General features: G+C 57.2%; 2 protein-coding genes, 1 long non-coding RNA gene and 1 pseudogene across 3 annotated transcripts; 2 read left to right on the top strand and 2 right to left on the bottom strand.

Moving 5' to 3' along the window:
* The first annotated feature begins 1,040 nt into the window (after positions 1-1,040).
* LOC119101112 (multifunctional methyltransferase subunit TRM112-like protein) lies at positions 1,041-6,008 on the top strand. Its single transcript, XM_037224383.1, has 4 exons — positions 1,041-1,226; positions 3,137-3,238; positions 4,845-4,937; positions 5,816-6,008. The coding sequence occupies exons 1-4, from the start codon at positions 1,140-1,142 to the stop codon at positions 5,915-5,917; spliced, it is 384 nt and encodes a 127-aa protein (XP_037080278.1). The 5' UTR covers positions 1,041-1,139; the 3' UTR covers positions 5,918-6,008.
* Positions 6,009-6,960: 952 nt separating this feature from the next.
* LOC119100679 (ras GTPase-activating-like protein IQGAP1) lies at positions 6,961-22,165 on the bottom strand. Its single transcript, XM_037223756.1, has 22 exons — positions 22,153-22,165; positions 21,376-21,614; positions 20,878-21,018; positions 20,206-20,237; positions 20,085-20,115; positions 19,624-19,731; positions 19,046-19,153; positions 16,763-16,876; positions 16,391-16,477; positions 15,508-15,734; positions 14,477-14,689; positions 13,778-14,003; positions 12,733-12,897; positions 12,289-12,468; positions 11,582-11,705; positions 10,988-11,102; positions 10,330-10,521; positions 9,837-9,977; positions 9,636-9,642; positions 9,165-9,398; positions 7,749-7,856; positions 6,961-7,116 (listed from the first exon to the last, which is right to left on the bottom strand). Exons 1-22 carry the CDS (start codon positions 22,163-22,165, stop codon positions 6,994-6,996), a joined length of 2,928 nt encoding a protein of 975 aa, XP_037079651.1. The 3' UTR covers positions 6,961-6,993.
* LOC119101867 (uncharacterized) lies at positions 18,227-18,408 on the top strand (annotated as a pseudogene).
* A 1,237-nt stretch (positions 22,166-23,402) lies between the features above and the next one.
* On the bottom strand, positions 23,403-24,885 carry LOC119099920 (uncharacterized). The gene is made up of 3 exons (XR_005094438.1): positions 24,802-24,885; positions 24,307-24,446; positions 23,403-23,478 (listed from the first exon to the last, which is right to left on the bottom strand). It is a non-coding gene; the product is annotated as an uncharacterized LOC119099920 (long non-coding RNA).
* Between the last annotated feature and the right edge of the window lie 779 nt (positions 24,886-25,664).

Below are 25,664 nucleotides of genomic sequence, written 5' to 3'. Positions count from 1 at the left end.
AATACCAAGCTCTGAACCTATAGGAACGATAGGATCAACCCATTGGTAAGCTCGTGCGTTGCATATGCACACGCCGTGCCAAATGACTTTTTTCCATTTCTACATTTTTCCTTTAAATACTTTGACTGTTGTATGACCACGCGACGACACGCAAGCATTTGGACAATATATTCACAGCATGGCACGTCTTCTATCATTGACGTATAAAATACTTGAATAGGTGAATGTTTTCTATTTTAATGTTTGCGACTTCCGCAGCAACAACTACGCATGCAAAACTGGCAGTTATGTCTGCATTTACTGTGCGTGCTGCTGACAATGTAAACTGCACTCCACGCTGTCTAAAAGGCATATCGCACTTTTTCTTCACCCTGGGCGGGCAAATTGACTTGCTAAGCGTAAGATAAATTGATGATGATGATTTGGGGCTTTGGGGCGCATCGACAGCTGTAGGTCATACAGCGCCCATAAGTCAAATTCCGTTGCGTCATTTCTGTCCCTTTTTATAGCAAGTAACCGAGAACAATGCGCCTGCAAAGGCGCTAAAATATTTGTTCACAAATGCCATGTCAATCAATCGTCAGTCAAAATCGTCAATATGCTCTTAATATTGAACACTGAAAATCATCTGTTTGTAGAAAAAAACATTTCGAATGCCTGTGGTCGGTCCTTGTTGTTGTATTAGTCAATACGAACACAGAACGGTACAATAATCTTTCGAGTATGACGTCATGAATGACGATAGTATCAAGTCAGTCGTCTGAGCCGTTCTGGGTACCCACTTAAACTGTTTAACTCGCAAATATTTTTCATGACATCAACTAGAATGTGATTTTGGAGTAGCTGCAAACATATAAGCCGTGGAATCTAACCGTATGATGTCACTAATGACGTCGAAGGTACAAATTCTTTGTTGTTCGGATCGCTGTGAACACGTGAAGTTTCGATTACGTTGTAGTCAGTGAATAAAAAAAAGTGCGCGTGGGAGCGTGGTTGATTGTTCGGTGGATTGAGGGAGGCACGTGCGCGGGACGTGGCCTGTGAAGTCGGGACCGGGGGAATCGTTCGTGATTTTCATCTCACTGCTGGGAGGAGCACTTGTCATTAGCTAGTTGCCTGGCTAGCAAGCAAACGTCAACATGAAGCTTCTCACGCACAACATGCTCACGTCAAAATGTTTGAAAAATGTGGTCAGCGGATATCCTTTACAGATTTCGATCAACTCGGTAAGATGTACCATGGGTTAAGAAACACCTTCTTATTTAGGGCATTGTACCTCCCCTATTCTGAAAGAATGCTATGCTGTTGGACTGAGATGCACATGCCTGCTTTCCATTTATCAATGATTGGGTTCAGAAATCACTGTGCATTTTGGGGACTCATTGCCAGTTTGCAAAAAATCATCATGTACTAGATGCCTTCATGTCATCAGTGAGCTGAACAATGCACCTGTGTTTGCAGAACTTGCAGGCCAGTTGGAGTTGTGCTCATTTGGATCATCATTTTTTGAAGGTCTTTGAAATATTTATGCATTTGCATACCTTTGCAGCATCTTAATACCCTGAAATGTTGGCACTATGCACTGTTCTGGATGATGACCTGCACCATCCAGGATGCTGAAACCCAATAATCCATTTTTGTAGGGAGCCTGCAGTTTGTACCATGTGTGACTGACATTGAGTACAAAATCTTATCACTTTTGTGTAAGATGTCTTCTAGTACCTACACTGAAAACCCTATGTGGTAAATGAGTTCTATGGATACCATATAAGCTTCATAGAGCAGCAGGGGCATACTTTTGTATTCAGTTAGGTATTCTTCAGCCATTTCCCAACTTTGAGAAGAAATGAGGTGAAAATGAGATGGGATAAGATTGTTGGTATCCTTTGGAGGTAGGCTGCATTATTTTCATTGCTTAACCTCCAAATTCCTTCTGCAAAACTCACCCCCTAGAGACCACTTAGGGTTAATAAACATTTAATGATGCCCTTTCATGCTGCAGTGCTCTGAATGACACATGTCAGTTGGAAAGGATAGCAGGCTTGTGGTGAAGTCCAGCAGCAGGCTGTTATTATTTACTTTCCTACATGTCCTTTTCATATTATATTCATTTTTAGTCAGACTGGAATAGAATAGCAAGTGGAGATTTCCCCCTAAACTGCCCTGTAGCCTCACAGCTTGATATACCAGAGGCTGTAAGGATGCACAGGGTGACAACACTACAATGATCTGACCAATGCCTGTGCAGCATGGTAGCTGACCTGGATCAGGGCAGTCCTGCTGCATGCAAAGGACAGACTAGACTCTGCTCAGTGACCCAGCCCACATCTACTGGGGTCAAGTGGAAAGGTTGCATTGCATAGCAGTGTATTAAGCTAATCTTTGTGTACTCCATAATATTGACCAGTCTGTCTCTTGACTTGCAAAGTGCATTTGTGTGGAACATTATGCCTAAAGATAGCACACTGAAGAGCCATATTCCTTGTATAATGATGGGGAGAATGGAGAGATAGATTGATATGTCAGGTACATGCCTTTATCGAAGCAAAATTCAGTAGTAAATGTTAAGTTAGTTGTAAATACCAAGTTACTTCTGATATTTGTTTCAAAAAAGGCATGTAACCAAAATATCAATCCATCTACATCTCCATTCTCCTGATTATTTTATGAGGAATAAGGCTATTAAGTACAGTCTTGTTTCATAACAAATACAGCAAGCTCTGTTTGGTCAGCTTCTTAAATCCAGTGAGAGCAAGTCCAAACTTTGAGCACTGTCTGTCCCCCAAGAAAAGACAGATTGCAAGGGGTGTGGTGCTGGCAAGCTTTAGTCTTGGTGAAACCAAATTAAAAGTCATGGCTTTGCTCACCTTGCAGTCTCAAATACTGGAACTATGCCACACAGGACCAGCACATAGGCACAGGCAGGATGTACTACCACAGGTCAATGAAAGTTGTGCTTACAGGCATCAGGAACTCCCCTATAAATAACAAGCCAGATTATTGTCAGTCTTGGTTCTCATACCTGCATGCTCTGAATCTATCATATGGATGCATCGTGACCCATTAATAGCAATTTATTTGCTAATTTTGCCTTATGTTTGACTGCAAAATTTGAAGTACCTATTGCCTCTTTCAGCCAGAAGATGTGAAGGTGCAAGAAGTGGACTTCAATCCAGAATTCATAGCAAGAATCATTCCAAAGGTGGACTGGGATGTGCTATGCAAAACAGCTGAAGAGGTAGGATAACATAAATTATGCCTTAAAGATTTCCAGAACTAAAGGTTTGTGACAATTTTGAGTTTACAGATTGTTTGGTTTTTACAGGGAACATGTTTTGCACCAATCACATTTTTAGGATGATGTCACTTCACCAGATTACATTCAATGCCACTTGCCTTCTACCTGGCAGGTACTCCATGCAATTGCCAGCTAACTGCCATGTGGTGGGTGGGCAGTTTTTTCTGTGTGATTCAGACAACTTCCTTGCTGCACCCCTGTGGCAAATGCTGTTTCCATCTCTCAGCCACAGATAACTTTTTAAACTTATAGTGGGAAGACATGGAGTATGGAAAATGGTGATGTAGGGGTGCCATCGCCGCACCGTGATCTGTGCAGGCAGAGCTCCATTTTTATAGTACTTCCACTGACGACCATTTTACGATTGGTCGTAATTACGATTAATTATACGATTAATACGATTGGTAATTAATACGTATTGGTAAATACGATTGGTAATACGATTCCATATTACGCACCATCTTGACCTTCTAAGCCTTTAAGCAATAACATGTTTGCGCATAACTCATGCATGGCGCAATTTTGCGGACAAAACCTCTTCGCGACAGTACTGCAGTGCGTGGAAACTGCATTGGGGAAGCTTGCACGAGGCGTTATTTCGACTGGCGTAACTTTTGTAACAGAAACGTGTAGGTGGCAACACCTTCACGTCAAAAACTACTCATATGAAACGGCTGCCATGGTCAATGGAATGGTGTTACGGCTATCCGTCAAAGGCGTTACTGCCAAAGCTCCCACGTGAGGGTGATCCTGTCTCTCAAATGTCCACGCGACACACCTTCGTAATATTTTGATGGTTTTTAGCGGCGCGTTGCACGTCTCAGACCACTAAGCATTGCGACCACTCGCGCTGATCACTGAGACTGGCAAGCAGACTGCTGGCTATGGGCCCGGCGGTGGGCCTAGTCTGCGGCCAGCAAGCAGACTGCTAGCTATGGGGCCCGGTCGTGGGCCCAGCCCGCGGCCGGCAGACTGCTAGCTATGGGGCCCGGCCATGGGCCCAGCCCGCGGCCGGCAAATGGACCATCTTTCAACTCAGTTACACTTAACAATCCAGTCACATCGTCGCACGGCATGGAGCATGAGAAACTCCGCGACGACGCAGCACCGCTGCTGCGCACATCACAGGTCCTACCCAGCGTTGTTGACAACATTGTTTTTGTTCGTTTTTAAAGCGCTTCCTGTGGCTTAAATGCATATCAGTATTGTTAGTCAAGGCATTGGGCCGAGGCTGTGATGTAGCGCCGAAGTTTTTCGGTGGTGGTCAAGTCGTGTGTGAGATTTGGTTGTGTCGGTTTTGGGCGTTGGGCAATTGTATGGTGCATAGAAACCGTTTCACGTGAAAATGGTCTCTGTAGAAGCCTTGGCTTTTGACCTTCCTTGCCAATCACCAATGGGATGCCAATCACTCTATCAGCTATCAGTAGGAGTTTCTGAAGGGCTTGTTGTGACGAGACATCCAATAGGTCAAGACAGCGAGTATATTGTTGCTCCAAGCGCATCCATCGTAATGAAACTGGCGCACCATTATATACATTCCTTTCAGGTTGGACACAAAGGGGACCTGCCTGCCACGTTGGACCAAGATTATGAGACGAATGAAGAGTTTCTGAAGATGGCTCATCATGTTCTTCTGGAAGTAAGTCCCAGTGGTTCCCGCTATAAAGTTTGCATTGATATAACGGTTTGAGACATAATTCAAATATCACTAAATGATAAATCACATTTGCCTCGGCGAAGACTAGAGACTGTCAGGAATCGGGTCGTTTCCCCTCAACCCCATTTTTGAAGGAGTCTAAACAATGCCGTGGTTTTTTAGCCGTAGCAGTAATGATCTTATGTTTGTCCACGAGTTTGCAGCAATTGTTGCCAGTGACGTCACAAGGTGTCACGCCGACTGTGGCGGGAATTGAAAAACAGTTGGTGGGAAGGCTCGAAACCGTCGTCAATGATACATTCAATTATGAACCAATTATAATCAGTTATACACAAGATGTTCATCGATCACAAACAAGCCAGCGCGATAGGCGCGCTGCTCTCGTGCCTGCTCCCAGAAATGCGCGGCTGAACGCGGCAGGTAGACATTTGCGTCACCAAATCAAAATTTGCTATGTTTTGGAAAAAGGAAATAAAGTAAAACTATTATCCTGTAATACTGTGAAATGCGGAAAACCGCAGCGCGGTGGATCTGTTGGAAAGAATGTACGAGGAGATCCAGCAAACCAGGTTCAGTTTCAAAGTGCCATCCTGCATATACACTCCTATTGTTACCAGCTATAACCAAAATCAGCAAAGTTGCCTTCGAGACCTTCAACTGAAGCGTGTCTCAGGGAGCGTTTCACGGTGAGTTGCTGCACTGATACAGCCACGTTACAGAACCCTGAGATGTCCCTGCACGCGGGTAGCAGTCCCACAACGCCCGTGTCTCCGTCGCCGTCGCCGCGAGCGGCGCGCCTCGGACGCCCGGCGACGCGCGGCCGGCGCCGATAACTGACGCGAGCGCCCTTCCGTCGCCAGGTGGAGGTGATGAGCGGGGAGCTGGTATGCCCAGAGACGGGCCGGAGGTTCCCAGTCACCGATGGCATTCCCAACATGCTGCTGAACGAGGACGAGGTGTGAACTCGTCGACGTCATTGCACCTTTCATTTTGATGTAACCCCGCCTGACCGTTCATTTTTGTCTTGTTAAATACAGATTACGCTTATCAATACGTCGGAATGCTCACTCAAGTGTCATTAAGTGGTCCGAATGGACCCATAACACGTTTGAGATTACGCAATTGCCTCAAAACTAACTATAGGCGAAACGAGTAACGGCCCGCTGTATATTCGGGGGCAGTCTGGTTTTATCGCCCGATGAAAAGTCCCGAAATACGGCTGCGGTCCGCATGTATTCACACCATTAATCCAGAGGGCGACGCACAAGGAGCCCAGTGTGTTGCGCGCTGGCACGCGCGCGGTCGCGGAGCACCCGGCCGGACACCACACGGCCTCAACAGCCCGCCGGGTCTGCAGCGCGCCCCGTGCCCCGCCCCACCGCGTCACCGGTAAAATGTGCAGCGGCGCGCGTTCCCTGCGGCCGCTGACCAAACAGGCACTACGCAAACGTGGTCCCTCGACGATCACAGCTAACTGATTGTCTGATTGTTAGCGCAGGCTACGTCCTCGGCCTGGACCGTGCCAAGGATTACGTTACTATGCCCAATTACAGGCAGTTAATTACAAAACTTAATTACGGTACGGCCACATGAAGGTCCAGGCGAAGTGAACGAGTGCCACGATGGCACAAACGTTTGCGCCACGCATGTGCATCGATTGCCACGTAGGAAGCGCCTAATTAGCTGGGTCCCGCCGTTCTCGACCAGCTGTAAAACGAGGGGCGATGCCCCCTGAATCAGTTATTGCATTACCGGACTGTAAACTATAAAAAAGAAACAGAGCTGGAAGAAACTAGCTAAAGCATTGCAGGAAAGCACACCAGCGCGCACACGATACAGCCTCTACGTAAAATGTTCTGTCAGCACCAACAAAGCGCGAACGAAGCAGCTGCTAAGCACACCACGAGCCGCGAGACGCCGAGACGAACGTGTCGGCGTCCGGCGCCGCGCCGCTCCGTTCCCGACACCGCCTCAGGCGTTGCACCGGGCGCCGACAGCCGTCGGGACCGCTCGGCCGACCCAGCGCACCGGGGCCAGTTCACTTCTTGCCCTTGCTGTAGAACTTGCTGTTCAGGAGGAAGATAAGCAGGTTGACGTTGATCCGAACCCTCCCGAACATGTCCATGACGGAGACGCCGTCGTACTGCAGATGCAGCAGCTCCTGGGGGCGCGGGAAGGGGTGGCACCGCGCGCGCTTCAACACGGGGCTTTCGAGCTGCTCGTTAGGGACACCCATAAGTCATCAGCAACCAAGGACTCTAGGGCGTAATGACATACGCGGGCCAGCTGAAACGAGGCGATTTTGCATCGTCGATTTTCTTGAGTGTATTTTTTCTGTAACTAGCACTGCAGTGTGCACATGTGAAAAGATTCAGTCGACTACGGTCATTGCTTCGTACTGAACAGCAATGATAAACAGTCTGGCCGCGGAGCCCCACCGCTCACATACGAGCAAATCACGCATTCAACAGGTGAATAATGCGGCACGTTCCAGCATATAAACTACGCATTCAACAGGTGCCAGATACCCTGAATTCCAAGGAGTAATACAGTCATAGCGCAGGTGCAACACATCGTATATTCATGGGGCACTCGAACATTTATGGGGTACAGACGGCACTGGCCACGGCCGTCTGCTATGAGGAGGGTTGATTGACGGTGTCGTATGACGTCAGCGACCGCACAAAATGCATCACTGGCCGGAGTACAGCACGTGTGCGGCTATGTATGAACGCGGCAGGTGCTAAGTGCGGCCGTTAGACCAGTGACGTCGGCGGCAGGTGGGGACGGTACCTGCAGGCTAATCTCCACCCGCTCCAGCTGCACGCCCAGCAGCTTGGCGTTCACCTGGAACAGGCCCTCGGCCGCCAGCGGCGAGATCTCGAACTGCACGCCCTTCAGCTGGGGAGCGGAGGCGCGCGCCGTCAACGGCCGACGGCGGACGGACTGCTCTTGGCGAGCCCCACACCGCCGCTTACCGGCCGGCCACCCGGGGAGACAGGTGACACGGCGACACAACGACGCCGACGTGGCGGCACACCGCCAGCTCCAGGCTGGGCGGCGTGCGATCGGCCCCGATCACGCCGTACAGCAACGGCAGGCCCGGCGTTACGCCCACAGGCGAGATCATCGGCTCGGTTCGTGGCTGCGGTCCACAACACCGAACCCGGCATCCAGCACGTGGTCCAGCACTGCACGCGTTGCTATGTACACACTATTGACCGCAGCGAGGCGGCAATTGTCCGGTGGAGTTCTGAGGCACGGACCGGGAGCGATGCTCTATTGACCGACGGCAGGCGCCGGCGGGGAGTTCGTGACCGTCATGGAAAGGCCGGCGGTTGACGTGACCAAGGCCGCGTGGAATTAACACTCCCATTAGAGGTCACGGGATTCCCTAACTGGGAAGCGCGGTGCCGCCCGCTGCCCCGTCCGACCGATGGCCGCGGGCTAACATGATATACGGGGCCACACCAGTGAGCGGTGCCGCCCCTTTTTTTAGTTTAAATGCTCACATACTAAAAACGTCCTATTCGGATATCAGAATTGTTGCATGCTCTGCTAAGTTGCATTCGGATTAATTTATGGTGTCTTATATATGTTTGGGTCGAAAGCACATCAAGGCAAGAATTTGTCCCATCTCAAACACCACATGTGTAAATGCCACAGCTGAAAAGTCGCTTTGCAGCTCGCACGCAGCAAGTTGCACTTTCTTCCGATTCCCGTGGCACGACTCCTCTCTGACAGTGGTCCGACCCTACCGGGCCAACAGTCCTGTCTGCTGTGCTGTCTTCAACATGGACCCTGTGGCGGCGCGGTACAGGCGACCGCGGGGAACCGCCGCTGCGGCGCAGCATCACTGTCGCACCGTCACGGCGCAGTGACCTGCGGCTCGCAGCACAGTGCAGAATCGTCACCGCTGTCCTGGATAAGCTTAAGTTGAAAAGCTTCTTGCATGGGTCACAACTGCATCCTCATTAAAAAAACATGATGTCAGTGTTCAGGGGCGCGAAATGACCATTGTAGTCGACGCATCCTAAAACACCAATAAACAATAAAATCAGTATTGGCGGGGGAAGGGGCAGGGGTGCAGTTTCTTATTCAGTGGGAGGGGAGGGGGGGGGGAACGTCGGCCCCCGCAACTTGGGCTTCAGCCCCACCCTCCAACTTGGGCTTCAGCCCCTCAACAACTCGGCTGTGCGGAGTACCCACCTCAGCCGGCTGCATGCCGTCGATGTTGAGCAGCACGCCCTTCTCCTTGAGCCGGGCGGCCGTGTAGCGCAGCGGCGCCGCCGCCTTGGCCTTGTGGCGGCCGGCGCGCCGCCGCCCCGTCGCCATGCCTTGCAGGCACGTGGCCAGATACTGGGTATAGTACGAGGCCTGCTCCTGGTAGAAGGTGCGCTTCTTGTCCAGCGACGAGATGGTGCGCCGCAGCTTCACCAACTCCTGCGGGGCGCGGCGGCGGTGTCAGTACGGCCGCCGGTCCGGCCGGCCCCGCTGGCCGCCGCGCGCTAGCCAGGGCGCCGCGTGACGCCACCGCCTTCAGCGCTCGCCGACCCGGCTGGGGTCATTTGTACACTTGAAATGATAGCCATCTTGCGGGCAACGTGCTATGTTAACACGGCCGTGCCGAAACTGATCACACCTCTAGGACACGACCGCGGAGCCAGCAGGGCCTGTTACCGTCAGACTGAAGCCAGTCACAAGCGGGCAGCACCTACGAACACGAGAACCTGAGCGCAGGACTCCAGCGACTCGAGCGCATCAGCCGACGTTTGAGCGCGATTATTTGAGCGCGCTCGTGATCAGTTGGTGACGGCCAGGTCCGCCGCTGACCACCGAGCCAGCGGCCGACGGTGGCCCCTGACCTGGCGCCGCTGCTGCCGGTGGCGCCTCTGGTGGACGATGTCGGCGGCCACGGCGTCGAGCAGCGCCCGGTAGCCGTCGTCGCGGTGCACCACGCCCGCGCGCTCCAGCAGCCGCAGCCGCTCCAGCAGCGCGTCCTTGGCCTCCTCCAGCGTGGCGCTGCGGCGGGACGGCACGGCGTCACGCGGGCCCGCCGCCGGCCGACGCCCGGACCGCCCGGGGCGGGCGCGCCGAGCACCGGTACACGGCCGGGGCAGGACCGCAGGAGACGGCAGAGCGCTAGGCCCGTTGCGGACAGGATGGAAAACGATGACGTCATCCCAGCAACGTATACAGCTGATGATGGTACCCCCTCCCCTCCCCCACATCCCAGCACAAAAAGTATCAGACAGAAGTGCAATCCTGAAGCATGGATCATCACGCACCACAAATCGACAAGAAACAAGCGTCCTCGCTGACACCCAGAAGCGCCGCACTCCGACTCGCCCCGCCGGCGCGGCGCGGCGCTCACCAGGGCTGCGCCAGGAACGAGTTGTTCCTGTGGAGTCGCTGATCGCCGTGGCGGCGTTTCTCGGCCTGTCCGCGCGCCTGCAGCAGCTCGCGGTAGTGGCGCTCCTGGAGCGCGGTCGGCTCGACGCGCGCGCAGGCGCTCACGTCCGGGTCCTCCGTGCAGCGCATCACGTCCACCAGCAGCTGCTTACACCTGCCGCCAGCAGCAGCCGCTGAGGCGGCACCACCACCGCGGGCCGGCCAGCGCACAGCGCGGCGACGCCAAATAGTGGCGTCATAGCGCTGTGTCACGCAGCCGGTGTGACACGCAACGGTGTCAGTGTGCCGCAGGCCGCAGCGGTGCGCCACACAGCCAGTGTAACATATCACCGCAGCACAAGCCGAGTCTCCTTTCTGCGCGCTCCTGCGGTTCACCCGAGGCCATAGAGTTTGCACGTGGCCACACTCTGGAACTCCTGTATGATATTTATACACACGCACACGTCGCACACCACACCGGCCGACATCCCGACCCAAGTGGCCAGCTCGGCAGCCGCCACGGGTAGCCGTTACGCGCGCAATATGACCTTGATGCCGACGCGCCCTAAAATCCCAAATCATCATCATCAGCATCAGCGCCGCCGGGCGACGCGCTGGCCGTACCCGCCGGCGCCACTCACTGCAGGAAGAGCTTGCCGGCGGTGAGCTGGGCCGCCTCGTCGGCTGGATCAACGCGCGCCTGCAGCGTCAGGCACACCTCGGCCCGCTCCGGGCTCGGGTGGTCCGGCTCCTCCCCTGCCGGACGCGGCGGCGGTCAGCAGGTGCGCCGAACACGCCCCGTGCATGGGCTCAGGTGGGAGATGGCCGACGGGACGGGCTGAGGCACATGTCATGCGGCGACATCATCGTACTGCAGCTTGTTGTATAAGTCAAGGCGCCCAAGTCTTGGACAGAAGATTAGACCCGGTGGATTACTGAACAAATCTCTACAACACAGGTGCTTTAAAATAGAGTGGTTTCTCCTGTTTACCATAAGCTCAGCTCCGCCGGAACAAATGGTAAATATGTTATTTTGCCATCGGAAGAGGCAAAACAAAACAACGGGAGGCATTCTCGCTTTTCAACGGCATTATAATCGCGTGGGCTGTTGAAAAGCCAGGAGCCCTGAGCGACGAGAACCTTTACACGAGGCAGCCCATAGCTCGAACATTCCGTGCTTGGTCATTAGAATGACCCCGGCACAGGCCAACCTGGCCGTTGCGACCTTGACTGACCTAGCACGCCGTCCAGCGACGGCTGGTCCCCGAGCTCCTCCAGGATCTCGTGCAGCGGGTCACTCTTCGATGGCGCCACCACCGATTCGTACTCCATCAGCAGCCGGTGGGTCTCGCACAGCTCCTGCGCGGCCCCACTCGCACGTTACGTCTCACAGTGCCGATACACGGACCACGGAACAAAGGTCCGCGCCCGGGGCCCGGCGTTGGCGCTACCGCCTCCCCTGCGGCAATCTCGGATCGGTTTACACGGTCAGGTACTGGCAGCGAGCTCGCAGGGCTTCACGCAGTATGATCCCACTTTGCCTGTCCGAGCTGATGGATCACGACACGCTCGAGGCGTCGACATCCTTTGTTTCACTCCCAAAGCTACAGGAGAGGTTGCGCAGGTTTCAAACCCATTTCCAGGCTCCGTAACGCGCACACGGCTCAGCCAACTGGCGAAGCTCTCTGCTGTCTTTCGCAGTTTTTGCGGCCGACTGACCCAGGCCAATTCACATTAACGGTGGTCAATCAGTGTCACACAGCTCATACACCGTGACCCAAACCTCGTCGTCGCCCCAGACACGGACCCCGCCCCACCGACGGGGAGGCGCAGCACCGTCGTGGGCCTCTCCCTCCCCCCGAGCGCGCCCAGCCGTCTCCCGCCCGAGAGACGGTGAAGATCGCCGTCGCCAGAGGCCGCTGACCGCGCGTTCCTCTTTCACCTGGGCGGTGATGTAGATGATTGGCTTGGCGATGAGCGTGGCTTCGGTGAACTCGTTGCGGCCGTAATGCTGCTCCGGCTCGGCGATGGCGCAGCAGGCTTGCAGGAATAGCTTGAAGCGCTCGTGGGCGGCGATGATGAACGGGTTCAGCGCTTGCAAATGGCCGGCCTCCTCGCCGAACTGCCGGATGCCGCGAGGCCGTAAGCGGGGGGGGGGGGGGGGGGGGGGGGGGAGGGCGCCCACAGCGATACGGCCGCTCCTGGATCACAACGCTCAACACTACCTTGCGAATGGTAGCTGAGGTACATATTCCTTGATATCCTTCTTCAATATTATTTTCTCCGCGGTAACATGTTCCGAAAAAAACTCGAAGGGCCTGTGCGCCGCACGTCCAGTCCCCCTCTAACGCCGTTCCGCCTTTCAGCAGACCACACCGCCACCTACCCCCTTCTTGCTGGCGGCGAACTGCAGGATCTTGGCGATGCTGCCCAGGTTGCGGCGCTGGTCGGGCGTCATCGCCTGGTCCGCCGGCAGCGAGACGATGTCGAACGCGTCCGGCGCCACGATAGCCGAGTTGATAAAGCGATAGTACACCAGGTTGCCGACCACCTGCGAGGCGGCGGAGCGGGGCGTGGCAGGCGGGACACGTGCAGCGGATGTGACGCATGGCGGATATGTGCTGGATTTGATGCATAATTGTTGTCACATGTGACGGATGTGACGCATGACGAGTATGATGTGCTGAATTTGACGCATGATTGTTATGACGTGTGAGGGATGTGACGTGTGACTAATATGACGTGTGCCTGATGTGACGTGTGAGATGTGGCGTTTGACTGATGTGATGTATGGCGGATATGACGTGTGCCTGATGTGACGTGTGACGGATATAATGAGCTGAATTTGACGTGCGATTGTTGTGACGTGTGACGTATGTGAGTGTGACAAATGTGACGTGTGACGGATGTAGCATGTGGCACATGTGACGTGTGACGGATATGGCGTGTGACGGATGTGACGTTGTCGGATGACGTGCGACTGATGTGACGGCTGTGGCGTGCAGGACGCGTGTGGCGGACGTCGCCGGTGACGGGAGGCGAGAGACCCCCTCCAACAGCTGCAGCTCGGCACGAGCCCAGAGCGTGAACCATATTATGTCGTGCGGGTTCTCATAAGCCTTATATACACCCTGCGTACTGCTATTGCATACCGCGGGTGACGCGAGGGCGTCTGGCACGACGCTTCTGCTCACAGCCATCGCGACGGCCAACAACTTCGGCCACGCTCATGTTCCGATCCTGCCTATTTACGCTTCGAGGAGCCTGCACCTGCATTCAGCACCTGCAGGGAAACCGGCTGGCCCCCAGAAACGCAGGCAGAGCGCCGACGTGTCTCACCACGGTCGTTCTAGCCGGTGCCGTGTCGTGCTCAGCGCACACAACAGACCCGACACCGGCGACCTTCGCCGCCTTCCGACGCCGGCACCGACCTTGAGGATGTCCTTCTCGGGCGCGTCCGGGAACTTTTCGTGCAGCGCCCGCTTCAGCACCTTGGCCGAGTACAGCAGGCAGTAGGGCAGCTCGTCGACGGCGTTGAAGATCTCGTCCAGGAAGATGTTGCTGGCCTCCTTGAGGCAGTGGATGGCGCGGTTGAGGCGGCGCGCCACCTCGCCATGCTTCAGCGCCTCCTCCTGGCTGACCGCGTACGGCAGGCCGCTGCCGGACAGCCGGGAGGGGTCAGCGATCGCCTCCACTGGGCTGGACCGATCGGCACCCAGCGCAGGACCCACGAGTGTGACAGAACTTTGGTTTTAGGAATCCCTACTCTATATAGCGCCTGTAATACGAGGCAATGTCCACACGAAAAGGTAGCATGCAAACCGAGATGGCTTGTTTTTCTCCGACGAAAAACAGTATTAAGTACCTAAAACTAAAAGAAGAAAAACACCAAAAGATACTGAAAAAGTAACTAAAGCAACTAACACAGGCAGCTCAAAGAGGAGGGACACAGCCCACACCACCCGCAAATCCAAAGCGTCAAACGGCACCCCCTGCCGGTTAACACCAAACACGAGCACAGGAACCGCTCGCTGCGGAGCACAGCTCTCGTGACAGAGCGGTGAGCAGCTCTCCTGGGCCGGACCGTGCCACCGCCGGCACCTGGCAGCGCCGCTGGGCGCGGGACTCACCAGGGCTGTCCGCTCTGCGCCTCCTGCTGGTTGACCCAGTGCCGGTAGATCTCGACCGGGTTGGTGTTGATGAGGAGCGTGCGGTCGCTGAGCACGCGCTCCACCAGCGGGCCGAGCACGGGCCGCAGCGGGTGGCGTCGGCTGTACTGCACGATCATGCGCACCACCATCGGGTTGCCGCTCACCACGTCCGAGAGCTGGTCCACGCGCGACCTGGCGGCCAGCGGCGCCCGTCGGACCGGCGCACACGCGCCACAGCCGGCGGCCGGCCCGTACTCCTCGGGCGGGGGAGGCTCGGCCGCGTGGACCCTCTCGCCAAACGATCGTGTGTCATTAGAACGGACGACGTAAGGAGCCGGGGCTTCCCAGAAAATAAAGCCGCGGGACGCGGAGAGTTCGCGATCACCCTTGCAGCACCAGCGCTCACGGATAGGCACGAGGAGGAGAGAATCGCATTCACGCTGTCTGATCCACGTGTCGCCAACCAAGAGCGACCAGGAGCGACGCCGGCAGGGCGATCTTAAGAGGAATATCGCCCAGCCACACACCACATGCTATGCAAACCTTAGAATCTCAAAACTGGCAATCGGCTTGGGCATCCATAGCGACCAAACATCTAGACAGCCCAGGGTAACATGAACACATCTCCCATATCTGCAGGTCTAGGTAACAGCCCCACCTTACCGGGCTGACCTGACAGCCCCAGCTTACCCGGCTGACCTGACAACACCAGCTCCCCAGGCTACCTCCCAGGCTGCCCTGTCCATTGGACGCGACCTGGACAGACCGAACCTCAGCAGCTTCCGGTGCTGACATGACCCGCCTACCTCCCGTGACTGACCTGACCCTCCCAGCCTCCCCGGAATATTGTGACCTCGAGAGCTCCTGCGAGCTAGCCCGGTGCCAACCTGACCTACTCATCCCGTGACTGACGTGGTCCACCTACCTCCTGGTACCGACCAAACACTGCTAAACCCCCGTGGACTACCGTGACCTCCCAGTTCTGACCCGGCCTTGCTCCCGTCACTGACCTGACCTCCTCCTGGAGCGCAATGCGGAACAGGCTGACCAACAGGTACTCCTCGCGGTCGTTGGTGCCGTAGTTGAAGACGCTGGGCACCACGGACTCGAGGAAGCGGCCCGACTGGCCGGGCGGCAGCGCGAACACCAGCCGCGCCAGGTACGCCGGCCGCGTCTGCAGCTGGTAGAACAGCTGCTGGTACAGCGCCAGCCGGTCCCGGCTCTCGCGTGTCAGCGCCTGCCCGGGTCAGAGGCGCCGTCAGGGAACAGAACAGCGGTGTTTTGACGCTCTCATCAATGCGGTGAAATGCAGTTCGTCCAACAGTTTAGCGCTAACTAATACGGTCAGATGCGGCTCGTCTCACAGTCCAGCACTCACTCAAACGGTGAGATGCAGCTCGTCCCACAGTCTGGCCTAGGGTGATGCCATTCGCGCAACCAGAGAATGGGTGTTTACTACAACAGCCGTGTAAAAACCCTTGCGGATCGAGTGCAACTGCCATTAGCGAGCAGGAGTCCAGTTTACTGCTTGGAGATGACAAATACGAGAGCTCGACATTCCAGGACGAAAGACACGCCGTGATCGAAATAGACATCTAACCTTTTGAACACTGCATGCACATGAGCATTACAAACAGCTGGCGACAAAACCCGCGTGAAGCAATCTGCAGACACGACTCAACCGGCACGGGCTCAACGGCTGTGGCGTGCCACAGCGGACAGCTCAGATCGTCAGGAGACTGACGGCAGAGACGGGAGACCATGACCTGTCCCCACTGAATGCATCATGAGCCTGGCCACGACGACGCCACGAGAGGCGGCGCTGAGGCTGTCCGCCGCCAGCCTCCGGACTCGGTGACCGTTCGGCACCAATGACCCCGAGCGTCGGCTCACCTTGAGCCCCTGGCCGCGGGAGAGCGTCCCCAGCTTGTCGCCGCTCTTGTTCACGGCGTCCATCGTCTTGCTGTGCATCAGCACCTCCTAAAAAGCGTCGGGAGTGACGTGAGACCGGCGAAACACACCACAACATCCTGCACAGACACATCCAATATCCCGACCCAAGCCGGCTCTGGCCCAGCAGCCCGAGCCCAGCCGGCTCTGGCTTCAGTAGTCAAAACCCAGCCGGCTCTACCTTCGATAGTCCGAACTCAGCCGGCTCTGGCTTCAGTAGCCCGAACCCAGCCGGCTCTGGCCCAGCGGCCGAGCCCAGCCGGATCTGGCCGAGCAGCCTGAACCCCGTCGGCTCTGGCTTCAGCGGAGTCTCACCTGCAGTGTGATCCGATTTTTCACCAGCAGGCCGATCTTGACGTCGAGCGAGTCCAGGTCTCTCTCCAGCATCTGGTTCTTGCGAATCATTTGGGCCACGTCACCCTTCAATTTCTGCTCACGCATAAAAACGCGCGCCGTATTAGAACCAGCGCCACATGCATACCCCCTATAATAACGGTTAATTGTTTGTCATGGCATGCAAGGTTGGTCTCTTGCGGGTCGTCGATCGATCAGCTTGGTCCCAAGATCCCAAAGCTGGAGGTCCCAAGTGTCCGAGCAGCCCTGCTGGTGATGTTCCGTGACAGGTGTCACTCACCGGACAACGCTGGCTTTACAAAGACGTGCGTGCGGCTGCAAGCACGGCCGCTACACCCGTGTGCGGCTTCGAGGGTCCCACGAACCGAGGGATTCCCCTCATCAGCGCCTCCACGCGGACGCAACGGTGCCGCCCCTCGGGTCCTTCGCACGTTTCGTGCGCCTCTCCTTCCCCCAACCCAGCAGAAGCCCTGCTGAGCTGGCGCCGCCACCTGACACGGGCCGCCTGCGGACCTCCGCCGTCCTGCGCCCCTTTCCTTGGGTCCAAGCCTCCCGCGCCGCCGGTGCGCTCGGCGGACGGCCTTACGCGATGGGGGAGGACGACGGGCAGCGGCGGCTTAGCGCCTCGATGGCTCTGGCTAGTCAAAAGCCGGTCTTAAGGTGATAGCCCAGGTGTCGAGGCAGGTGTGGGCCGTTTCGGAGCGCCGTCAAGGAGCATGACAAGGCCGGGAGGGCGCCGGCGGTCGGCCGCGCCTGCCCGCCGCTGTACGGTCTGTGCGCCAGGCGCCCGTCCCTGTGTTCCCCGTGGCGCAGCCGCCGACCGCCGCCAAACCACCGCCTTTGATCAGCGCTCAGATGCTCCCAAGTCCTTCAAGAGAGGTCGTGCACAAACGGAGCCCAAGTTTACGTTACGACAGTGTGCCCTGTCATCAGCTGGCTAAACGACCGCATTAGATCGCATGCCGCTTTCAGCCCACGGCCCACACCGTCCGCCGTGTCCCAAGCGCACTGTGGCGCCACCTCTGCGCAGCTGGTGGCTCCACCAGCACCGTGCGTACCCAATTCACGCTGCGCCGTCCGTCGTGGCAGCCCATCAGAGCATACGAAATGTTTTTTCTTCTTCTTTGGTTATACTTTCTTCTTCTTTGGTTATATATATATATATATATATATATATATATATACATATCTATCTATCTATCTATCTATCTATCTATATCTATATCTATATCTATATATCTATATCTATATATATATATATATATATATATATATATATATATATATATATATATATGGTGCGTATTTACTTAATGTTCTTGCCCAATGTGTCACGTGATTTGTACGAGCTTTGTGCAGCGCGTGTTTATTGTAAATGACTTCCCACGTGGGACAGGCATATGTTTTTTTTTCTGTTCCCAAGACTTATCAAAAATGTGCTTTTAAATACAAAATCTGCTCTTATCAGCTTGACATACGACACGTCTCTGCACGGTAACCAGTATACCAAAATTATTTTTCAGCACTGGTGAGGTTTTTGAAGTTTGCTCCCGCCCTGCCGCGGGGCTGCCTGGCATTGCACTACAGCCGGGATCGACCCACTCAAAACCCATTTGGAAAGGAAGTTAGAAGATTGAAGGCTTTGTTGTTAAGTCAAAAGCTGCAGCACTGATATAAAAGAGGCCGCGTTTTCAATCGATAAATTCATATCACATTGTGGAGGGCCCCAAGCACTAGACCGTTAGCTGCCGTCAACACCAGTGTTCATTAAATGTGGTGTGTCAACAGTCCAGTTGTTGCTGCCGGCCTGTATGAATGACTGAATGAAACGAGAATCTCGCAACATCTAAGACGCTCTAACCCAGCATTTTTTAGGCAACAAGTATTTTGGACGAAAGTTTAGCTAAATAAATTTCGTCGAAACCCAAACAGCACGGTTGTCATCCGGGCTATTAATATATTTTCTACCCACGATGGTTATCATCGGAGTAACATAAGCAGGGGTGTAGTTTTCTGTTCAGTTGCAAGGGACGCCAGACCGGAACTTTGAGCAAGTTGGCCAAAGCCGGCAGAACCCCGTTTGTTGACGTGTTTTGCGGTAAGTTATGTCATTTCTCACTGTTCAGCCCACCCCTCCCACTCAACTCCTTTTGTCCGCGGCCCTCCACCCCTAGACGTGCGGCCGGTCGCCGGGCGGTGGCCGGAGCCGTCCCGCCGCTCCCCGACGCCGGCCGGCATACTCGCCTGCAGCTGCACCTCCTCCTTGAAGTCGGAGCCCTGCACGTCCAGCAGGTGGACGAACTTCCTCAGCAACGACACGTCCGGTCGGGAGGCGGCAGCCAGCTGACGGAACTCGTGCCGCAGGCGGAGGCGGCGCCACCAGCGCTGCAGGCGCACCACGCTCGCCTCCTGGCGGCGGCCGCGCGCAGACGCAGTCGCGTCAAGGCACCGCCGCGGGGCGGGGGAGGGGGGGGGGGGGGAGGCAGGGCAAGGTACGGTAGGAGGCCGCTCTGACGGCTGCTGCCGTGCAGCGGGTTACACGGTCGCCGGGTGGGAATTAGAGGTCCATGCATCTAGATCGTCCGCGACGCTTTGCGGCAACTAAGGCACGCTCTTATGCATCAGTTCAAACGGCTACTTTGATTATTCACGCCAACGGAAAAGACAAGAAACGTCGCCACGGGTCTGGAAACACAACAGAGTAGTGCAATGAGGTGGCATTCCTCAACACTGCTTTACATCGCGCGAAGCAATTACCGAGGCGACAACACTTCGCGCCCCTGAACTCGGCACCCACCACCCTCACCCCTCCCACCACTCACGTGCGGTCTGAAGCGCTGCAGCAGCTGCTCCTCCTGCAGCTGGCGGCTGCGCAGCTCGTCGACCTCGCGGCGAAGCTGCTCGACGCGGGCCGCCATGCGCTGCGTGCGCTGCAGCAGGTAGGCCCGCCGCTGGCGCGCGCCCCGCCACCACGCCTGCCGCGACCGTCACCGGCCCGCCTCAGTCGGCTGGCCGCCAGCACGCCGCCACATGTGCGGTGGGCAGACTTGCCACGCGGTATACATAGCTATACATGTAAGAACAAGATTCATCTTAGTCTATTCATAATTTCATCAGATTGTACATTTAACTTTTCAGTCTAGCACAAGCAGAACCAGTTAAGCAAAGGGGTCTTGACGTCATCAGGACAGGTACACAGCCGCCAGCCCTTCGTTCCCCTGTCTCAGCGAGGCGCCGCTCCCGCCAGGTCGGCCACCCTCCGCCGTCACCCCCGGCCGCCCACCTGAATGCGGACGACCTCTGGCTCGTGCCGGCTGTAGAGGAGACGGCGCTGGCGGAGGCGGCGGCGGGCCAGCAGGCCGCGCGCCGCCGCCTGCAGCGGCACCAGCCAACGCTCGGGCCGCTCCCGGCCGCCGTTCGTCTCGGTCACCAGCCGCTGTCGGCGAGGGCCGAGCCAGTCAGGCCCGCCAGCGGACGCACGTCAGCCGGACGAGGCACGGAGGTGGCGAGATCCGGCTGAGATCAACAATGGCTGGGTCAGGCTGGTGTTCGGGGCAGCCAACAGCGGCCGGCAGGTTTCTTCACCAGAAGCGACTTGGACTCCACTTACTTTACATTTGTTTACGACTTACCTACCTTGCTACGTAACGCTGCTGGTGAAAAAAAAAAATACAACAGAACAAAACCTTCCCTCGGGATCGAACAACGGCAACGGGATGAAACTAAAGCCACGTATCAACGTGACAATTTAGCGCCCGGGCGCCCAGGCACGAGCGAGCCCCACTCCCATGGAGGGAGTGCTGGTCCAGCGCAGCGTCGGCGAGCTATCCGCGGAGCCCAGGCACGAGCGAACCCCACCCACCTGGAGGGGGCGATGGTCCAGGGCGGCGTCGGCTAGCTGCCTGCGAAACCCAGGCACGAGCGCGCCGCACCCACCTGGAGGGAGCGCTGGTCCAGCGCGGCGTCGGCCAGCTGCCCGGCCCAGGCACGAGCGCGCCCCACCCACCTGGAGGGAGCGCTGGTCCAGCGCGGCGTCGGCCAGCTGCCCGGCCCAGGCACGAGCGCGCCGCACCCACCTGGAGGGAGCGCTGGTCCAGCGCGGCGTCGGCCAGCTGCCCGCGGTTCGGCTGGTGCCAGGTGACCAGACCCGTCGCCAGGTGCAGGAAGGCCTCGTTCGCGCCTCCGACCGAGTGCGGGATCCAGCCCTCGTCGGAGCCCTGCCAGCGCCGAGGCGGACGTCATCCCCGTGGGAACCGGCCTGACCTCTGGTGCCACACTCCCGACACAGCGTGCCGCACGGCTGGGGGGTGACATGCCGTCCGCTCAAGCCAGAATGCCGCGATTGCAGGTGCAACTTATCGCGGTTACCAATGCCAGACACGGCCCGTAGCCAGCGCTTGTTCGATGAGATAGCCCCACCTCGTAACGGTATAGCCCATCCATCCACCTACCCACCCAACCACCGCGGCACAGACATTCCCCGCACCGCCGTCCCTGGCGGAGCCCCAAGACGCTCGGCTGCCAGCCCAGCTGCTGCGTCAGGGGGCTCGCCGAGTCCTCCAGCCGGACCGTACCGGGCCGGACGGGCGGCGGCCGGCGCTGAGGCGGCGCAGGGCGCGCAGGTAGTGCTCGGCCAGGCTGGGCGAGACGTCCCGCAGGCCGAGGCAGGGCAGCTGCAGCAGCGCCACCAGCTGGCCGGCCGGCAGCGCACTCAGTTCAGCGGCGCGCAGGTCCGACAGCGCCGCACACGCTGGGGACGAGGCGGAGGGGCTGGTCAGGTCGGCGGCGCGCAGGTCGGACAGCGCCGCACACGCTGGGGACGCGGCGAAGGGGGCTGGCCAGGTCAGCGGCCCGCAGGTCGGACAGCGCCACACACGCTGGGGACGCGGCGAAGGGGGCTGGCCAGGTCAGCGGCCCGCAGGTCGGACAGCGCCACACACGCTGCGGACGTGGCGGAGAGGGTCTGGTCGGCGACGGCGGGTCCGGTCTCAACAGAAACCACAGCCGGCCCAAAAACTAAGGCAGGAAGTCCTATCTGATTCAGACACGGGGGTGATACTCAACTCCACTGACAGGGTGCGCAACCTGCATAGAAGTTAACTTGGGCTAAGTGAACATTTTGTACATCAGCTTACCCTACCTGACACTGACATGCACCGTTACGAACTTGCACCTTCGGGCTCCTCGTCGGCCGATGTATTAGCGCCGGCCCTGATCTGACGGTGGCCCTGATGTGCTCCATAGGCGGCCTTCCCGCCAAAACACGCGATCTTCAGGCCGGTGTCCGGGAGGGCCTGCCAGGCGTTGGTATGAGCCTTGCCCAGCCCGTACAGTCGGGTAAGACTACTGACGACGCTGCTGCATCTCGACGGTTCTCTTCAGCTCTGCGGTTTCGTATGGCGCTCCCCTCCGCGACCCGTCTTCTCTTCCCAGTTACTGACGCCGTCTTCATCTTAGCCGTGACTGCATCAGGCGTCAGTGGTGCACCACTGCTGGCCCAGTCGCTGCCCGACGTCCTGGGAGCGCCGGCCCAGCTTCTTATCCACCCTTTTCTCTGACGTGAGGTCGGTCAGCTGGTCCAGCTTCTCTGCTATCTCCGCTATCTTCTGGGCCTACCCGGCACGGATGCACGGTGCGCGACGTCAAATCAGCCACGCATCGGTCCGGGCGACACTCCGCCGCTGCACCGCCAGCTCCTGGGGCCGACCTCGAGCTCTGTGGCGTTCGTCGGCGCCGGTGCCGTCCACCAGACGCGGCGATGACGTGAGCGCTGGACGCCGAACCCCGCTCCACCGCGATCCGACATCTCCAGGCTCAGCGCAGATCAGCCCTGCCGACGCCGACACTGCACATCGTCGTCTCCGGGCTCTCGTGACCTTTCCTTTCGTCGAGAACGTCCGCTGAACATAGGCTCCGTAGGTGGGTGCCGCGGCGAAGCTCGGCAAACCAGCCGCGCTCGACGCCGCGACACAGCCAGCGGGCAGGCGGGGGTCGCGCCAGCAGGCACCCGGTCACTGCCCTTATCTCACCACTGCTTACCGGACGCGCCGTCACCCACACATATGCGGTCAGTCTCCGAGTATGACCGGTTCCAGCGGCCGTCCGCGCCCTTGCACGCCGCACACCACACACTTCTCGAGAGGAGTCCCCTATTCGGGCTATACCCGCGCCGCCATTCCAGGGGTACCAGCCGCGACCGACCGACCCGGGTCCCGTGCGCTAGAGACAGGAGCGGTCCGCGGTCCGCGAAATGGGAGTGTCCAGCAGGAACATCACAAGTATTGGAGCACCTGCTATTTGTATACACTAGACCGAGAGAATACCAGGCCACCGATACCCGAGCGGAGCCAACGCTGAGCCGTGGCAGGGCTTCAGGAAACACTGCCGGCACAGAAGCCTAACGGCGATGCTTGCGTGAGTGGACCACAGACATAATGTGCCAGCTCGTATTTGTTTTGTTCCTTACCGCGTACCGAGCGGAGCACAGTTCTGTCGGGCACTGACTGACAGCCACTCACCGAAGCCACCCTGGGCCCAGAACTGCCGGCAACGTGCTGCAGCCACTCACCCCGCTCTGCCAGCTGGTGGTCTACCAGCGCGTTCCGCACCGCCTCGTCGACGTCCTCCAGCCACAGCACGCCGTCGCCTTCACGGCGCAGCTTCGCCGTCTGAGCGCTCTGTCGGACAAGACAGCGTTGTGACGTCACCAGAACACCCTTCAATAGTTTGTCATGTACACGGACTGCTTACAAAGGCTGCTGGCATAACTCACCGTGATGAAGGCGAGTGATAAATCCAAAGCCTTTGTGCTATTTGTACCATACAGTGGGGTTCCAAACCCCGGCACCTCATTGCTGGTTGTCAGTCGGATACCCAACAGCCCGATCGCGATCCCCTGCTTCTCCGCAGTGCATACGGTCGCCTTGGTCAAAGTAGACGTGATACCCTTACCGTCGAACACGATTAAAGCACCACTACTAAATGACCCTCTTGTCCATTTGTGCATCAAAATTGATCGGCTTGTGATCTGCCATTACTGACGCTATGTACTAAGTGGCCTAGGGGAAGACCTCGGACCCGCTACCCAGCGGCTCCGGGTTCGAGTCCCGGAGCGAGCGCATCGCTTAACCCGACTGACATGGAAATGTCAGCTGGCGCCTGGCAAAGAGGGTCAACCCAGATCCGGGCCCACCGTGCCTGGTGAGTCCAAAATGCATATGAACTAACTGGTGAGTTCGTTGTTAATTTAGGGCATGTGCCGGCTGGGCAATCGGAAAACCACGTTGTGGAGATTTTTATCATTGCATGCATACACACACATACATACATGCATGCATACACACATACATACATACATACATACATACACACATGCATACGTACGCACGTACATGCATACACACATACAGTGTGCTGTGCTGCGTGGGACAGCACATGGACGGTACTTTGAACAGCCGTAGGCAGTGGTGGACGCTGTGCTGGGTGGGACAGCACATGGCCGGTACCTTAAGCAGCTGTAGGCAGTGGTGGACGCTGTGCTGGGTGACGTCACAGTACCCGAGCGCTGGGTCCGTCAGGGTGTTCAGCAGGGACGCACTGTCGCCCATCTGGACTGCCTGGTTCACGGCCTCCACCAGCTCCACCTCTGCCAGGCGCCAGACCAATGTCAGCAAGCTCATCACGCACACACGCGCGCCGACACGTCAGGCAATGATAGAGGTAGAACATGGAAGACGAGTATCCCTCAGGTCACGTTCTGAGTTAGTGCTCAGCTAAGGCCAGGCCGTTCACGCAAACACACTACATTGCTAGCCCCACAGACCGATGCTGTTGTTCTCCTCTATACCATGACCGTTGTGTGACGCCACCAGCTGAGCTCTACGGCGAATCAGCCCCGTCCCGAGCCCTGCCGCGCTCCACCTAAGCACAGCCGTCGCCGACACCCGGTCGTCCGCAGGGGAGAGGGCAGAGAGAGCAAGGTAAGGAACGCAGGTCCTCACTGGTCTGTTCGGCCTCCACGTCACTGTTGACGTCATCAACGGCTCGCTGGATGTCCTGATGCGTGATAAAGGGACAGTGTGGGTTGTCGGCCGCCGCCTGCCGCCGGGCAGCTTCCAGCACCGCCAGGTACCGCCGGCAGCAGCTCTCGTCCAGGTCCTGTCGGCACGGCCACAGCCCGTTTCAACCACAGGCACTGCCGGCAGCAGCAGCTCTCTGGTCCAGGTCCTGACAGTACAGTACGGGGCGTTACCAACACTGGCACTGCCGTCGGGTATACAGCGGCACAAGGCCTACGAAAATGCAGCGAGCAAGATCAGTTGCATTTAGAAATTCGACCGATTTTCATTCCGGGTGATGACTGTGGCACACAGCAGATACATACCAACGGCTTTGTCCAATGGTGAAGTCATGTGAAGCCCAAACCACGTACCGCGCAATTGAAGCAAAAACAAAAAACACGACAAAACAAGACACGACAGCGACAAGACCCCAAGCAGATGGTGGAACACCCCGTCTACGCTAGACACGCAACCTGTGCATCTCGTGCAGACGGCAGAGTTTTAGAGTTCGCCCGATGGCATCCTCCCACCATCGATCTCATGGCAGGATTGGGGACCACAAATGAGCGAACATTCCCGTCCCAGATGACGCGATGTGTACCATGACGCACCGAGCGGCGTCATTACTGAGCGCAGCCCGTGCCCCGCCAACACACGATATACACGGGGCGGAGAGGGGGGCACGACGCGACCTCAGCCCCGTCACATCACGTCAGAGACGGCGGGTCCGTCCAGCGCGTCCCTTCCCTCGACCCACCATAATGCAGCGGACCTGCCCCTCGCGTCCCTCTGCCCCGACCCAC

Source organism: Pollicipes pollicipes, unplaced genomic scaffold (genome assembly GCF_011947565.3).
Source record: "Pollicipes pollicipes isolate AB1234 unplaced genomic scaffold, Ppol_2.1 Scaffold_4881;HRSCAF=5763_pilon_pilon_pilon, whole genome shotgun sequence".
In the NCBI taxonomy this organism is placed as follows: domain Eukaryota; kingdom Metazoa; phylum Arthropoda; class Thecostraca; order Pollicipedomorpha; family Pollicipedidae; genus Pollicipes; species Pollicipes pollicipes.
The sequence above is the reverse complement of the archived record's forward strand: the minus strand, read 5'-3'. Positions and strand labels throughout refer to the sequence as shown.

Coding starts and splice junctions, on each gene's coding strand:
- LOC119101112 (XM_037224383.1), top strand. CDS start 1,140: ATGAAGCTTCTCACGCACAACATGCTCACGTCAAAATGTTTGAAAAAT. Junction 1,227..3,136: donor TACAGATTTCGATCAACTCG/GTAAGATGTACC, acceptor TGCCTCTTTCAG/CCAGAAGATGTGAAGGTGCA. Junction 4,938..5,815: donor CTCATCATGTTCTTCTGGAA/GTAAGTCCCAGT, acceptor TTCCGTCGCCAG/GTGGAGGTGATGAGCGGGGA.
- LOC119100679 (XM_037223756.1), bottom strand. Junction 20,116..20,205: donor GAGACGAACGGCGGCCGGGA/GCGGCCCGAGCG, acceptor TCTCCTCTACAG/CCGGCACGAGCCAGAGGTCG. Junction 14,004..14,476: donor GCGCAGAGCGGACAGCCCTG/GTGAGTCCCGCG, acceptor GCTGTCCGGCAG/CGGCCTGCCGTACGCGGTCA.